This window comes from Gossypium hirsutum, chromosome D11 (assembly GCF_007990345.1).
Source record: "Gossypium hirsutum isolate 1008001.06 chromosome D11, Gossypium_hirsutum_v2.1, whole genome shotgun sequence".
In the NCBI taxonomy this organism is placed as follows: Eukaryota; Viridiplantae; Streptophyta; class Magnoliopsida; order Malvales; family Malvaceae; genus Gossypium; species Gossypium hirsutum.
This window is the reverse complement of record NC_053447.1, coordinates 38,516,667-38,533,183: the sequence shown is the minus strand read 5'-3', so window position 1 is coordinate 38,533,183 and position 16,517 is coordinate 38,516,667. Positions and strand designations below refer to the sequence as shown.

General features: G+C 30.4%; 1 protein-coding gene across 1 annotated transcript; it reads right to left on the bottom strand.

Annotated features, from left to right (window-relative positions):
* Window positions 1–12,333: 12,333 nt before the first annotated feature.
* On the bottom strand, window positions 12,334–14,736 carry LOC107913677 (60S ribosomal protein L30). Its single transcript, XM_016842333.2, has 5 exons — window positions 14,581–14,736; window positions 14,360–14,465; window positions 14,117–14,218; window positions 12,752–12,820; window positions 12,334–12,663 (listed from the first exon to the last, which is right to left on the bottom strand). The coding sequence occupies exons 1-5, from the start codon at window positions 14,599–14,601 to the stop codon at window positions 12,623–12,625; spliced, it is 339 nt and encodes a 112-aa protein (XP_016697822.1). The 5' UTR covers window positions 14,602–14,736; the 3' UTR covers window positions 12,334–12,622.
* Window positions 14,737–16,517: the final 1,781 nt, after the last annotated feature.

Below are 16,517 nucleotides of genomic sequence, written 5' to 3'. Positions count from 1 at the left end.
ATAATAAAGATAGTTAAACCAGAACTCAGAAATAACGAAAACAAATTGAATATTTTCTTAAACTTAAGAATACCTGCTCCTCCTTGGCTCTGATACCAGGCAGTCCCGAGGATCTGAGGACCAGATTGGTAATGATATATTTTTAAGAAAATAGTTTAAGTTTGAAAACTTAATTTGAAAACTTAATTTTGTAAATGCAATTTGAGAAAATATTATTTAATTTGAAATTTTGGAAACTTAAAATGAAACTTTGTTAATGCGAAAGTTTTGAAAAACTTTGAGAAACTTTTGGGAGAAACAACTCAAATGGGTAAAATCGAGTTCTGCCTTCCATTCACAAACTGATAGCCTTTTATAGAGGGCTATTCTCTCCTTACATCATCTAAATCGTTTAATCATTATATTTGAAACTTTTGAAAATAAATTTTCAGAGAATATATTCTCTGGTTACAAAATACAAATTACATAACTATTCACTTGTCTTTTCTTGCAGGGAATATTTCCTGTTCACGCATTATTCTGTTGCAGGGAATCTTTCCTGTTCACATCATTTCTTGCAGGGAATCTCTCCTGTTCACGCATTATTTTGTTGCAGGGAATCTCTCCTGTTCACACATTATTTTGTTGCAGGGAATCTTTCCTGTTCACATCATTTCTTGCAGGGAATCTCTCCTGTTCACGGATTATTTTGTTGCAGGGAATCTTTCCTGTTCACATCATTTCTTGCAGGGAATCTCTCCTGTTCATGTATTATTTCTTTTTAGACCTGGTGATGGTTACCGAAGTGGTATCATCTGCAAGATCTACCGTTTTGATTGAGGATGCCGGAGATTCATCTTCAGATTCGGAGTCCAATGAGCTGAGCATTTCAGCCATGAGTTTTTTGTATTCTTTTTTGGTCTTGGCTTGAGCTAACATTGCACTGGCTGTTGACTTTGCTTGAAGAAATTTTGCTGTGGTTTGATCCGGGGCTGCAAACTTACATAATCTTGGATTCTTGTTGAAAAAATTATCCAAATATTTTGAATCATATTTCTCATCATTAAATTTGTCCCACCATTTAGTCCTGTAATTGCGAACTAATAATGGAATTCCAGTGTGTTGGTCTTGCTCATAAGAATAATTCCATGAGACAATCCAGGAAATGCATAGTTTTGAGAAAAAATGGATTGTCCTGTAAATGTGTTTTTGATCTGGTTCAGGATGAAATTTGTCAAAGAATTTGGGCCATAAGTTTTGAATTTTTTCTGGTAGTATCTCAAAGGATGATGGTCCATACCAATTCCACCACTCTTGGAACCAGTTTGGGAATTTGAATTGGATGCCATATTTGAAATATATGAGCCATGAATGTCTCTTGTGTTGGTTGTTCATTAAAAAGGCATTGTACCATGCCATTTGGTAATCCCAATATGTAAAATATGGGTAATGGTCTATTTTGGTGGTAAATTTGGCTAGGAATTTCTTTAAAGCATTTGGGTTTTCACTCCAATCTCTTGGTCGGAGAATTTTTAATATTTGGGCTGTTGAATGGGTAATAAAATTTGGATCTTTTGGATCTGTGTAATGTTTGAACAAAACAGATCCAGTTTGGACCAGTATATTTTCATAATACTGTTGGGGTTTTTGAGAATCCAATGGTTTGAAATGCCATCCATTGAAAAGTTCTTTTGCCAGTATATGTGGAGGTTTTTCTGAAAATTCTTCCTCCATAACAAGAATTTTTTCAAAATATTTGTTTGGAAAATATTGTGAAGATTTTTGTGTAGCAGTTTGTGAAGATACCGCTATCTCTTTTGGAAAAACCTCTTGGAGAGAAGTCTCTTTTAAAACATTTTTAAGAGATTTTGGTTTGTGTAAAACAATCTCTTTATTTTTTGAAACCTTTGCTGCTTCAGCAGCAATTTGTTTGAGAGGAGTTTCCTCTTTCATTTGCGAAAAGGCCAATGCTACTTCTGGAGATTGAGATAGGGACTCAATCCATTTTTTGATTTGAGAACCAATCTCATTTGGATCTTGTGCATCTTGAATTATTTTATTTTTGGAGGATTTTGACGATGATGATGATTTCTCATCTTCTTCTTGGCAAATTTCATACCATGTTTTAATTGGTTTTGATGTGATTTGGGTTTTGGATGATTTTTCTATTTTCCCTTTTCCTTTGTCTCGGAGTTTGGGGGGCATTTTTGAAGAAACTCTCTGGTGAGAAAATCAGGCAAAGAATTAGTTTCTCCTTTGATGTATTCAATATCAAAATCAAATATGCTCAAAATTGCCTGCCATCTTGCAAAAATCTGTTTTGAGGCAATGTTTTGAACATCTTTTTGTAAAACTTCTTTTGCTGATTTGCAATCGATTCGCGAAAGGAATTTTTTATTTAATAAATCACTTTGGAATTTTGTAATGCATAAAACAATTGATAAAATTTTTTTTTAATAGTACTATAATTTTGCTGAGTAGGATTCCAGTGTCTGGAAGTAAACTGGACTACTTGCTCTTTTCCTCCTTTAACTTGTTTTAGGATCCCACCATACCCTATTTCAGAAGCATCTGTTTCAACTATCTTGGGGGCATTTGGATCAGGTAAATATAAACAAGGAAGCTTAGTGATTTGTTTTTTGATTTGGGTGATAATATTGGTATGGTTTTTTGTCCAAGGTTGTGGATTCTTTTTGAGTCTATCATATAATGGTTTACATAATTTGCTAAGACCTGGATAAAAGTCTATAACATAATTGACGCTTCCTAAGAACCTTTGTAATTGGACTTTATCAAGAATTTGGTCTGGGAATTTGCTAGCAAATTCTATAGATCGTTCTATTGGGGTAATGGTTCCTTGGGTAATGTAATGACCTAAAAACCTTACTTTGGTTTGGAATAAACTTATTTTGGATTTAGAAACTACTAAACCATTATTTCTTATGAATTTTATAAAGATTGATATATGTTTAAAGTGTTTTTCTAAATTTTCTGAAAATACTAATACATCATCGATGTATACTATTGTGAATTGAGAATATTGTAAAAAATATCATTCATTATTCTTTGGAACTCAGATGGAGCATTTTTTAACCCAAAAGGCATTACATTCCATTCATATTGTCCAAATGGTACAGTAAATGCTGTTTTATATCTTTCTTCTTCTTTTATTTGGATTTGCCAAAATCCGGATTTCATATCAAATTTTGAGAAAATATTTGCATTACAAAGTTTTGTAGCAAATCTTTCTTATTTGGTATTGGGTATCTAATCCATTTTAAGGCTTGATTGAGAGGTTTGTAATTAATTACTAATCTTGGCGTTCCTCTTTCAAGTTCTGCATTTTTTATTACATAAAATGCTGAACAACTCCAAGGGGAACTGCTCTTTCTAATTAATTTTTTATTAAGAAGGTCTTGTATTTCTTTTCTACAAAATTCTTCCATTTCTTTGTTCATTTGTATTGGTCTTGCTTTTGTGGGTATTTGTCTTTCATCAAAATCGTTTTCGTATGGTAATGTTACTTCATGTTTCTTTCTATTCCAAAAGGCATTAGGAATGTCAGAGCAAATTGTTGATTCTATTTCCTTTTTGATTTGATCTATTCTTTTTTGTATTTCTCTTTTTCTTAATTGTTCATTTAATTTTTTAAAGCATATTTCTTCTTTTAGGAAAGAGATTTGCTTCTGTTTGTAATTAATTAAATTATTAATTTGTCCATTATGAATGGATAAAGATTTTAATAGGTTGAGGTTTCTTATTTTCGGTTTTTCTACAAAAGGAAATTCTACCTTAGTGTTTAAAACTTTAGTGGAGATAGAATTATTTGTTACTTTATAAGGTTTGAGTAAGGATATGAATGGGGTTCCTAATATGACATCTTGGGTAATATCTTTTACCATTAAAAAACATGTTTGATATTTTATACCTTTGTTGGATATTCCTGCTTAGATTAATTTTAATATTAAATCTATTAAATTAATAGAATATTTATCTATAAGATAAATATTAAACTTAATTTAATATTAAGATAATAGCTTTAATATTAATTAATAAAATACTATCAAGATAAGTATTAAACTAAATTTAATATTATATCTATTAAAATAATATTATTTTAGGAATAGTTAATTTAAAATCAAATTATCCAGCAGAGTCCTAGTAGGAGTGTGATTCCTCCACTTCTTAACCGCTGGAGGACCACTTGTCAACCACCAAAATGTTGCTATCGTCGCCCTTGACACTGTCGTTTCTGGTGGTGCCATTGCAAGTGCGACACCCTCACGGCACCCCAAGTCGGTTCAGTCCGGGCGAATGACAGTCCGATCGGTATGATCTAGCCACCGATTGTACCATCGACCCAGTTTTGGGTTCTCAAGCCTAATTTTCAATCTCAAGCCAATTTTCAAGTTCAATTACCCATTAGGTCAATTATCTGACTTGAAAATTAATTTTCAAAAATATCATATTATTTCTAAATTAATTTCATTAATTTAATTTTACTTGATCTAAATTAATCTTCCCAAAAATCACTAAGATTTTCCAGATTAATTTTTTAGGAAAATTTTGTAGTCAAATTTTCTAGTTAAACAATTCTCACGACCACCTAATTTAATTTCACATCGAATAAATCAACTCAATTAAATTATTTCCAAAGTTTTAGAAGTTTCTTCTTATTCAAATGCAGTCCGATCAATCTTTTGTTGAGCTAGCGGAGGGACTAATAGGACATATACAATTAGGCTCGAGTAATTGCAATTATGTCCAGAAGTATTGTTCTGATAATTTACAATTTACTTAATTATGGAGCCAGTCTACAAGAGTATCTTGATTGAAAACTCCTGATTATATACTCTTTACGAAAGCAATTCACCAAATTGCTTTGTCCAATGACCTCGTCATGTGTTTTTTACCCTGATATTATATCCTTGATTCATTTAAGTTAAATCCGCTCACTTAATACAATCTTATTTTATCTCATTATTACCATTGTGCCTTTATAATAAATAATATGACCACTGTCAACAAATGACTATGATAAATTGCTTGTTTGAGAACAAGCAACCTGTGGCCACGTTCCATATTTATCAATCCACACAATGCCAATGAGAGGATATTGTTAACTCTTTAATCGAGTTATGAATTCCACTGTCGCTAGTAAAACCATGTCAACACAAGTCATGTACCCAACATACCGGCTATGGGCTTTATCATCTTTGGAGCATAAGCCTCCACTTATATCAAAGCACATGAGTTACATCCGCATAGTCAGTGACTAACTCAAGATTTCGGTAAATCACACAATGAATGTCACAAGTGAATTATTTCACAAATGGATTCAGAATTAATTCATCTTGGGTCCATCCAATGTATCATTCTTCCAATAAATACATTTATGTCTCCACCCGTGGAGTCAACTGCTCAGATAGCCAAAACTTCTACACATTTCTTAAAAAAAAATCTCACAATTTTTCATTAAAATGGTTACTTTGCTAACTAGTCCTCTAACCTAGCATCTTTATACTTTGACCCCTAATAATTATATCCATAAAATATATCATTGACTAATTTCCATAAAATGTATGAATCATATTTTTACTAGGTAACAGTTCCTATTAGCCCTTCCTTATTTTTTCCACTTTTTCCATATATTTTCATACCTTTCTAATTTCCTACTTTTGCCACAATAATTTCTATACACCTTTAATTTAGTCAATGCTTCTATTTCAATATTTCCTATCTAAAGAGTATTTTCTAATTTTCTATAGGCTCTAATTACTTCCTAATTCAATACTAAAAATTCCTATTTAGTCTATTTCAAAAAGTCCCCACTATCTCCTAACTCGATCCATCTCTATACCTAGCTCCGAGTTAAAACATGGTCATTCTCGCAAGAGCGAAATTGGTATTCATTCACAACTAAAAGTCGTAGAACCATCGGGGCACTCAACGGATGCGCTTTATCCATGTAAAATTTATTTAAGATCTTTTCCATATAAGTTGGCTATTGGGCAAGAATTCCATCTTTTAAATGCTCGATCTGTAGGTCAAGACAAAACTTTATTTTTTTAAGACTTTTCATCTCAAATTCTTTCTTTAAACAATTTACTGCATTTTGAACCTCTTTAGGAGTTCCAATAATATTTAGATCATCAACATAAACAGCAATTATCACAAAATTTGTTCTATACCTTTTTATAAAGACACATGGACAAATTGGATTGTTTTATTAACTTTCTTTTAACAAATATTCACTAAGAAGATTGTACCACATAAGTCTAGATTGTTTTAATCCATATAAACTTTTCTTTAATCTGATCGAGAAATTTTCCTAAGAAACTCTATATCCTTTTGGGATTTTAAATCCTTCTAGGATTTTAAAACATTTAAGGATTTTGATATAAATTTCATATCAAATGTACCATACAAATAGGCTGTAATAACATCCATTAGACACATGTCAATTTTTTCACATACTTCCAGACTAATAAAATATCTAAATGTGATTACATCCACCACAGGAGAATATGTCTTTTCGTAATCAATGTTTGGCCTTTGTGAAAATCCTTGTGCTACAAGTTGTGTTTTATATCTTATGACTTCATTTTTCTCATTTTATTTTCGCACAAATACCCATTTATATCCTACCAACTTTATATATTTATATGTTTGGGTTACAGGTCCAAAAATCTCATATTTATAAAGTGAATTCAATTAGGGGTGAGCATTCAATCGAATCGAATCGAATCAAAAATTTTCGAGTTAATCGAGTTATCGAATCTCATTTTATCACCCTAACTTATTTGAAGTTTTCTCGAATCGAGTCGAGTGAGATAGAATTCGAATCGAATCGAATCGAATATATTTGTTCGAGTTAATTTTTAAAAAATAATTTTGGGTCCTTGTAACCACTGTCACCCATCGAAATAAAATTTTTCCACCTTAATCAAATTTTTTATTAACTTTCATCACCTCATAATTTATTTATTAATTTTTTATATACTGGTTAGCTTCTTTGCTTGCTTAGTTCTTTCAATTATTTTCAGATTCTTGTCACTATGTATTTTGGAATTACAAAATATATTAAATGTAAAAATATGATTTTTTTTAATAAAAATTATTTTAAAAATAAAATGTGAAATTGATACCAATATGAAATTTTAACACAAATATTTTATGGCATAATTAATAATTCAATTTTAATATAAATATTCAATATGACTAAACAATTCAATAATATAAATAATATAAAATATGAAATTTAATTTAATAATATAATTAGTAGATATAAATAAAATTATTACTATTTATGTTTAATTTTTTTTGGATAATTTTAATTTTTTTATTTGAGAGTAAAGGGTGAGAAGTAAAATTTTAGGGGGAAAATAAAAATTTTTGGGGAATAAAAATTTGAGGAAAAGTAAATAGGGGGAGTAAAATTTTGGAGGGAAAATATTAAAAAAAATTGGAGGGGGAGGGTTTGGGGTAGATGAGAGGTGAGATGGGAAGGGAATAAAAGTTTTAGGGGAAAAGTGGGAGGGAGTAAAAATTTTGAGGGAAAATAAAAGATTTTGAGGGTTTTAGGGAGTAAAATTTTGAGAAAAAATAAATGGGAGAGTAAAATTTTGGTGGGAAATGGATTTTGGGTAGATTGGAGGGTTGGGAGGGGAGGGGAGTAAAAGTTTTGGGGGGAAAGTAGAAAGGAGTAAAAGTTTTGAGGGAAAAGTAAAAAGGTTTGGGAGTTTGGGTTAAAAATGTAAAATATTATAGTTTGATATTCGAATTATTCGAATTATTCGAGTTATTCGAATTCGAAAACTCAACTGGATTCGAACTCAAAATTTGAAAAAAAAATTCGAGTTGATTCGAATAACTCGAATAACTCAATTCGTTTAACTCGAAATTCAAATTTTTTTTCGATTTTTTCGAGTCGAATCGAGTTTTGCTCACCCCTAAATTCAATTCTGCTTGAATTGTGTCTTTCCATTTTAACCTATCTTTCTATTTCTACATTCCTCAACAAATTTGGGCTTAGGATCCTCATTTCTTTTGTTATTCCAATAGCAACATTATAAGCAAAAATATGGTCATGAACTATTTTTTTTTTATTTTAGTTCCATATTTTCTCGTATTGACATAACTTATCAAGATATCTTTATTTTAACCATTTTCATTTTCACTTCCAGGTACTAGAATATCTTCTTGAGTTTTATAATTAGTTATGTCATGGATCTCTTCAGGAACCCCCACCTCCACTATTTGATCATCTTGAATGTTTTCTCCTCTCTTTTTACGAGGATTTTTATCTTTGGAACCAATCAATCTTATGCTTCAGGCATGCATTGCTTTCGTTTACATTAATAAATTGTCCTACTGGAACTTAAATTCAAATTAAAACATTAGCTAGTATATAACATTTGGTTATTCTAATTAGGTCAATAAATGCATTTAGCAATTTATTTGTAAATGAATTATTTGTTGAACGTCCGGGTCATATTGCTTTGTATAAAGATCTTAGATACTGATAATTCATTCCAAGTATTTTATTCACCCAGCTTTTTATTCTCTTGCCCTAATGTTAGGAAAATTATCACATAATAATTGACAACTTATGTCATAACTAAACCTCTAATTAATAGCTCAAAATATTTATTAATATAAAGGGACTCGTATCAATGTACATTCCCAACCTTTTATGAGGACTCATCTATGTTTGTTGTGGTGAAGCAATTGGAACATATACACACATAAAAAATTCAAAGATGGGAAATTTTTAACTCCTGACCAATAGCCAATTGTAATGGGGAGTATTTTATATTTTATTGACTTGATGCGTTGTAGCACGTAAATCAACATAATATCATATTTAAATATGAAGCTTTGTTCTTATAAGTAATGGTTTAGATATTAATCAGAAATGTTCAATCAATAATTTCCCTAAACCATTACGCGTATAAATAACAGGTTTTACAAAAAAAAAATTTCCAACTCATATACAACAATTAATAAAAGCTTAAGATATGAACTCATCAGCATTGGCAATATGAATTGTCTTAATTGCATAATCTGAAATTAATTATTTAAGCAAGCAATCTCGCAAATGATAGGTTTTGAGTTTATATCACATATGTGATTATTTTGTAGATGCATATACCAAAATCATCCACATAGTGAATGAATGGACCCACATTTATTTCAGAAATGCAAGACATTAAATCTCAACTTTAGCTAGTGAGTTTCTAATAATCAATTTTCACTGAGGAAAAGTAACAAATGAAAATTATTTTAAATTAAAGAATGTTCTAATTCTTTAATGAATGTCCATATGAATTCTCAATTAATTTTCACATCATATATGATCCATGATGGTCTAACTAATCACAACAAGTAGTAAATGTATTTGTATCAGAAAACTTTTGGTTTACTTTAACATGATTTTCAATTGTACTAATAATGTCAATATAAATTGTGACAATTGATAATTTTACTGTCATTCATTTTATTTTGTATCCTTATATAAGCAGTATTATGACATTTACTTCTGGAAATCTCTAAATAAATGTGAAGTTCATAATGTCATTAAGTCAATAAAAGAAATATAATTTGGTAACAAATATACGCAATATTCACTTCAGGGAATATGCCAGAATCTCCAAATGTCCAAATTGACTTTAATGATCAAAAGTGATTATAAAATTTATTATATTTATTACAAACATTCACTTCAAGGAATGTACAAAAAATAATTTAGACAGTAATGTAAGCATATATCATATTCCTTACTAATAAGATTATAATAGATATCATCCGCTTCAAGGAATGATTAATTAGTATAAATCATTGATCATTTTATTCTAAGAATAAACATTTAGTAACATTTCAAATCATCCATCTTGTTCTTATCTATTTGTCAATAATGACAATTTGTTCCATTTTCGTAATTGTTATGTATTGCGACATTTATTTCGGGGAATGTAGCAAAACCAGTGGAATGAACAACTTGTTATTTTGTTTAGCCGTAAGAAGGCTTGAGATCAATTCAGAATTCTTTTAAAACTCTTTTCACAAGAGTTCTGCATCATCAATTAACTAGAAATAGTCAAGTCATGCATGGAATTTATTGTAAATCAAATGTATAGATAAAATTGACATTTAAAATATCAAACCTGATATAATGCTAGTGCTAGCAAAATTTTCATAAACCTTTGTAGACATGCATGAAATTTACTTCAAAATAATACATTTCATATTCACTAAAACATTTTTATTTATAATTGCTCATATCATTTCTCTAAATAATAAATAAATGGAATAATATAAAAGCGTATGAACTACCTTTAGCAGCTCTACAAAAGTAACAAGTTTCTTAATGTTGTATAATAGGAAAAATATAAGGCATTTACAAAACCAAACCACACGAGTTTTTTTATACTTCTTATCAAACAACAATCGGTTAAGACAAACAAGATCCATTGAAATGTCAATGGTCAAATTAATATAATAATTCTCATTTTTAAGTATATAAAAATGTTTTCAACCAAAATAATTCAAGAATTAAAAATGACAACAGTTAAACTTTAAATTCTGTATTAGAATCAACCCAAAAATTAATTTAGACATTCCTCAAATTATCTTTAAAACTACGCTGTATAAGTATTGAAAATTTTTAAATTGTATAATAAAATTAAGAAGAGACATAAGAGGAACATAATCTATATTTGAACTAAATCAAATCCGAATAATCATCAAATTCATTGATTTATCAACACAAATTTGCATAAATATGTTTTTGCCAAATATATTATTTAATTATAGAACATACTACAACAACATTAATAAGTTAATCAATATTCATTTTCATGAACAAATAAGATGCTTAAAATAATAAGTAACCCATGGAAATAAAACTTATAAGACCATCTCAAATATTTAAACCATATATCAAGCTGATTTAATATTTAAAGATGCTATCATTGAAAAAAAGTGTAAAGCTAGAGATCTAATTAAGTTGATGTACATTTCTTGTTTAACGTTAAGTGTTGATTATTTTATCAAATAAACAAATTAAACTTCAGTAGTAGACTTTGAATCTATTTAAAATTTATCCATAGGAAAGTTTGAGAGTGAATCTTATTTCCTAATTTCATATAGATATTGATATCAAATCTTTCACCATTTTTAAGAACATAAAAATAAAATAAGTTAATCAAAAACAATTATAATTGATCATAAATTAGCTAAAAAAACATTAATTAGATATGAAACATTAAATAAAAAAAACTTCTTGTAAAAACTTAACATCTTGTTGTCTAATATCTTGAAAATCATGGAGGGTAATTTTGATCTTCAATAAAAATAACTCACTTTGAACAAGATCATGCTAAAAGCGTATTATGAACTAAGAGAATTATCAAATGAATAAGAGATAAGAATAGATAAATGAAAGGATGTTTCAACTTTCACTTGATACGATAAGTTTAAGCTTGTACATGCCCTCTATTTATAGGGCTTCAAATACCGTAAGTTACAAAGCATTAAAGACCAACATTACGGTACCCTATAAATGATTTAAAGATTACAAAATAATAAATTTAAGAGTTATGAAATTTATCTTTTAAAAATTACAATAGGATAAATATGAAGTGATGGACATCCTCGATGGATTTACAACACTAAAAACATTTTAACCATTGATTTTTATAATTAAATCTAAATACAAATATTATTTTATCTTAAAATTTGTCTAATAAATCAAGGAGAAAACAATAATTAAAGTTACACCCTTCCAAAATATAAAACTCTAATCTAAACCAGACCAACGTGTACAACCGCAAATGCAGGAGTAAAAGGGCTTCCCTTTTTGTCTCTAAAAATAAAAGCTTAATTTTGAACTGTTTTAACAAAGTACTAAATTTTGGATAGAAGTAAAATTTAAATCACCATTTAAGCCAAACTTGACATCTTTAATTATGACTTGAACTCAATCCTGAACTTGATAATTGTTCCATATTAGAGCCTAAACTAGACACTTATTCTCACATTAGGCTTAATTTTTTTTATTCAAATTAATCCCTATACTTAACAATTGTACCCACATAAAACCTAAATTTTAGAGTTTTCAAAGATTTAACTTCAAAAAAAATTCAGGCCTTAATATAAGAACAATTGTTAAGTTCAAGACCTAACTTAAAAATACAACAATTACCAAGTTTAATGTAGAAACAATTGTTAAATTCAATACCTACCTAAGACCAAAAAAAATTCAAACTTTAAAGTAAGAAAAATTGTCAAGTTCAGGTCTCAAAATGATTTAACCCAAATTACTAGGAAGTATGAACAGGGCAGGAATACAGATAAAGAATTTATTTAATTTTATATTTCTTCCAGAAATTTGGCACTACACAATACAAAATCAAATTGCTGTAATAAAAGGCTGGATCACAAAGCACCATTTCTTATAGAGAAGGATTCAACATTATAACGAAAGCCCACCAGCATTGTCTTCATTAACCAGACAAAATTTTGTACTTCAAAGCTACAAATTTTGCTAAGAGCATCCATAGTAATTGTTCTTTAACTAAGGATAAGAAGGCTACGAGGAACAATATAATAAGAAACAAACATTGTTCTGCTGTCAAACGACTCAATTGTCACCAGGTAGAGACTTGATGATGTCAGAATCACCTGTGGAGCAAAGAATAGGAGCAGTTTGAAATCTGCAATTATCAAATTGTAAAGACCGGCATTCAAAGGAATTAAAATTCGGTTTTACCTGGATCAACTATACTCAAGCAGGATACGCGGAAGTACTTCCCACAAGCAGTTCCCAGATCATTATTGTCTGGGGAATTAAAGAGGGGTTAGCTTCAAGACATTCAACTATTAACCAGGCAAAAACTAGCTAAAGTAATCGTAAGATCAATCAGCCATGTTTGTCAAAAATTGTCAAAAATTACCCATTCTAACTCAATAGTTTCACCCAAAATGGACATAAATAAGTCATTAAATGTGCTTTCTTACGTAATAGAACTATTTTTGACATCTAAATCCATCTTTTGAAATTTAAGTTTTCAACCACAACCTAGAAGAATTCCAGATAGCAAATGAGAAATATTGCAAGAGTTAGGTCATTCAAGAGAAAGCTTCCCAATCCAACTGAGACTTCCAAACACAACCTTAATCAGAAATTGTAAGATCAAATACATTGGGATCATATTCAGGCCAAAAGATGACCAAATACATACAATGAACTAGGAATCGCAAAAAAAATACCCCAAATCTGACAGGTTCTAACCCGACCCAAACCATTAGAGTCAGATTTTTTTTTTTTTTTGAAATTGGGTGTTAGACTGTCTTTTCTTATTTTGCTTATTTGTTATCATAGATATCTAATCGTCCACTTAAACCTGTTAACGACTGCAGAAAGACCAGAATTTAGCGCACAGCTCTTCTATTACTCGGTTCTAAGGTTGCCAGGGTCTTTGTTGCAGCTTGCAAGAGCATTTGAGGTTAGTTCAAAGCAGGGTTTTGTTTGGTTATCCAAGCAAATAGTTCAAGAAAGACATGGAAAATATTAAAATGAGATCAAATTAGGGTTGGGTCAGGATTGGCTCTCCTATCAGGTTCGGGGAGGGTTTTTTTCTTAAAGAGTAAATCAGGTCGGGTCAAATCAGAGTGGAAAAGGTTCAGGGTGGGATTATGGCGGGCAAAAATCAGGCCCACCCTACCCTGTTGCTTATCTCTATAATGAACACCGCGTATCATACAAACCCATTTTTTCTTTTTAAATTTAGAGTTTATTCAGTGGCTAGTAACCTAAGATATCAATCACTCAAAGTTGGACAAAAGAAACAATCACTCAAAACCACTAAAGTAGCCCCTTTTTTTTATAAGGGAAAGGCATCGAGTTTAAGGTAGTCCAGGGATTAAAACTGAGATGGGAGTTAGCAGAAGACTTGAACGCAAGTACTTTGCCTCTTAACCTATAACTCGTTCAACATTAAGGTAAGCAATTTAGCAGAAATGCATGACGCTAAACTAAATCAATTTCCACCATTTCATAAATCCATAATTACAAGCATTAGAGCAATGACAGGAAGGCCTTTGCAAAGCAACAGGAAAATAAGAAAATACTTACTTCCATTATAATGATGCACCCCAACTTTACAAAGCATGGCATAGTACTCAATCTCAGATTTCCTCAGAGGTGGACAATTGTTGGAAATAATAATCAGTTTCCCTATCAAGTATCAACAAACACCAAATTTTCGTCATTGAACAAATAAATTTACATCCTTTCATCAAACAGCGAACCCAAACGATAAAAGAAATTGAAGAAACCAAAGTAGACCCAAACACAAAAATGAGAAAAGTGAAGAACCTTTGGAGGACCTTAGAGACTTAAGCACTGTTTTATAACCAAGAGTGTATTTTCCACTCTTCATGACGAGAGCCAACCTGTTGTTGATGCTTTCATGGGTCTTCTTCTGCTCAATCCAAAAGAAAACGAAAAAAAAAATTTATTTAAAATTCTTTTTTTTCTTTCTTTACATTTTGAAAAAAGATCAAGAAATAAAAGAGGAGAAACAAATGGGTATTCACCGTCTTCTTGCCGGCCGCCATTTTTGTTGTTATGTTTCAGTTGGTGTTTCTGGATTCGGAGTTCGGCTGCTGAGGGTTTCTTCTGAGAAATCTAAAACTATATGGTTAGTTCCCTAACTAGGGTTTAAAATGGCTTTCCTATTTTGGGCTAAAAAAACAAGAGAAGAACTTTATTCAACCCAAATCACACGGCCCAATTATTCTTAGATAAAACTAGATTCAGAAGCTTTTAATTAAATGGGATAATAAAACTTTTTTTCATTGAACTTCTCAATTAGGTTTATTTCGGTACTTGTACTTTTTTATTCATTTTGGTACTTAAATTTGGAAATTAGATTATTTTGCCCCCTAAGCTTGGAAAATATAAAAGTTTGATGGCGTAACTGTAACATTCCAAAAATTGAGGGTTAGTAGAATCGGGTTTGAGAATCAAGAGAGAGTGGTCATGCCCTAATTTTATAGATTATCTATGCGTTTTTAGGAATAAATGAGGTATTGGCTTGTTGGATAACTGTTAGTGAAATATTCCTTGAAACCCAAATTCAAATCTTTTTTCTCTCACCATTTTTATTATTTTACTAATTTTGCCTCAAACCCTTGTATGTTAATTGATCATGCAAAAGCATGAAAATTAAATTGAGGTCCCAAGTTTGAATCCTTTCCCATGCAAAATAACTATGTTTTTTTTACAAAATCCCTTATTCTTAATGTGTGTGTCATCCATACCCTTGCAACCCTAGGTATAAATGTTAATTTTACACAAAATAATCATCATTTATTCTATTTTTACTCACCCTAGTTGTTCCTCCTGTCTCCTCTCCTCCTTGATCTTTACTTTTTTTCTTTCTTCCTCCATTGTTGCTGTCGCCTACACCTAGTTTTACCCACTCTTTCTTTTTCTTTTTGTCTCAAGATTTGTTAACATTTTCTCCACTATCTTGCTAGTATTTTTCGTCATTAAAATTAGCCCCAAATCTGAAAACTTGAACTCCAAGTTCGATCCTGAATATTGCCAAGAAAGTGCCATTGTCGTTTCTCTCAATTAGCTTGTGTAAGATATCTTCTTTCTTTAATTTGTTGATTAATTTTGTCAATTAAAAACCAAAATTTCTAAATCTGGAATTTAGGGGAATTTTAAATATTTTAAAGGTATTTTTCCAAATTTTTAATGGATCTTTAAATCGTTTTTAAATTAGTCCCGAATTTGGCCACCACGAGTGATGGTGCATGCGCCAATGTGCAAGAAAATGGGTTGTTTTGTTTCTTGGTTCTTGCCCATCTTTTCCCAGAATTAATTTGAGTTCTTGAACCCTCCTAATTATCCTTTAATAAAATGTTAATTAGGGAAAGACGTTCTTGATCAATTAGTCATTCGGATCTCACAATTCGGGAAGTGTAAGTGCGATTAATTGTAAACTAGTTTGTTGTTTCGACAAAGTTGTTGGGAAAAGGTTATGGATTGATTAAATGAGGGATTTTAATCAATATTAGTTACTTATTTTCCAGTATGTAATTGTGTTAGTTGCTAAGCAGAACACCCCAAATCAACCGTAAAGCCGAAAGACGTTCGCGCGCACGATTCACAACAAAATAATGTAAGAAATCTAACCAGTTTGGATTCGTAAAATAGTAATTATTTTAACGATTGATTAGAACCCATATGTGGGTGTTTAAGGGCTGGTTAAGAAATTAATTGATGGAATTTATTCTGATTTTTTACTAAGGTTCGTTTTAAGGTTTATTAAGGAAAATTGGAAGATTCACTAGTGTGCTGTGAGAAAGCGAAAAATAAGGTGTGGGTCCTAAACTCAAAAACTTAATTAAAAATGATAAATTTTTTTTGATATATTTGATGATTTAGCTTGCTAGTTGGATTGGCTTAATAGCCAAATAATTAATTTTGTAAGTGGTCGAACCAGGTACATTTCAAGCCCTAA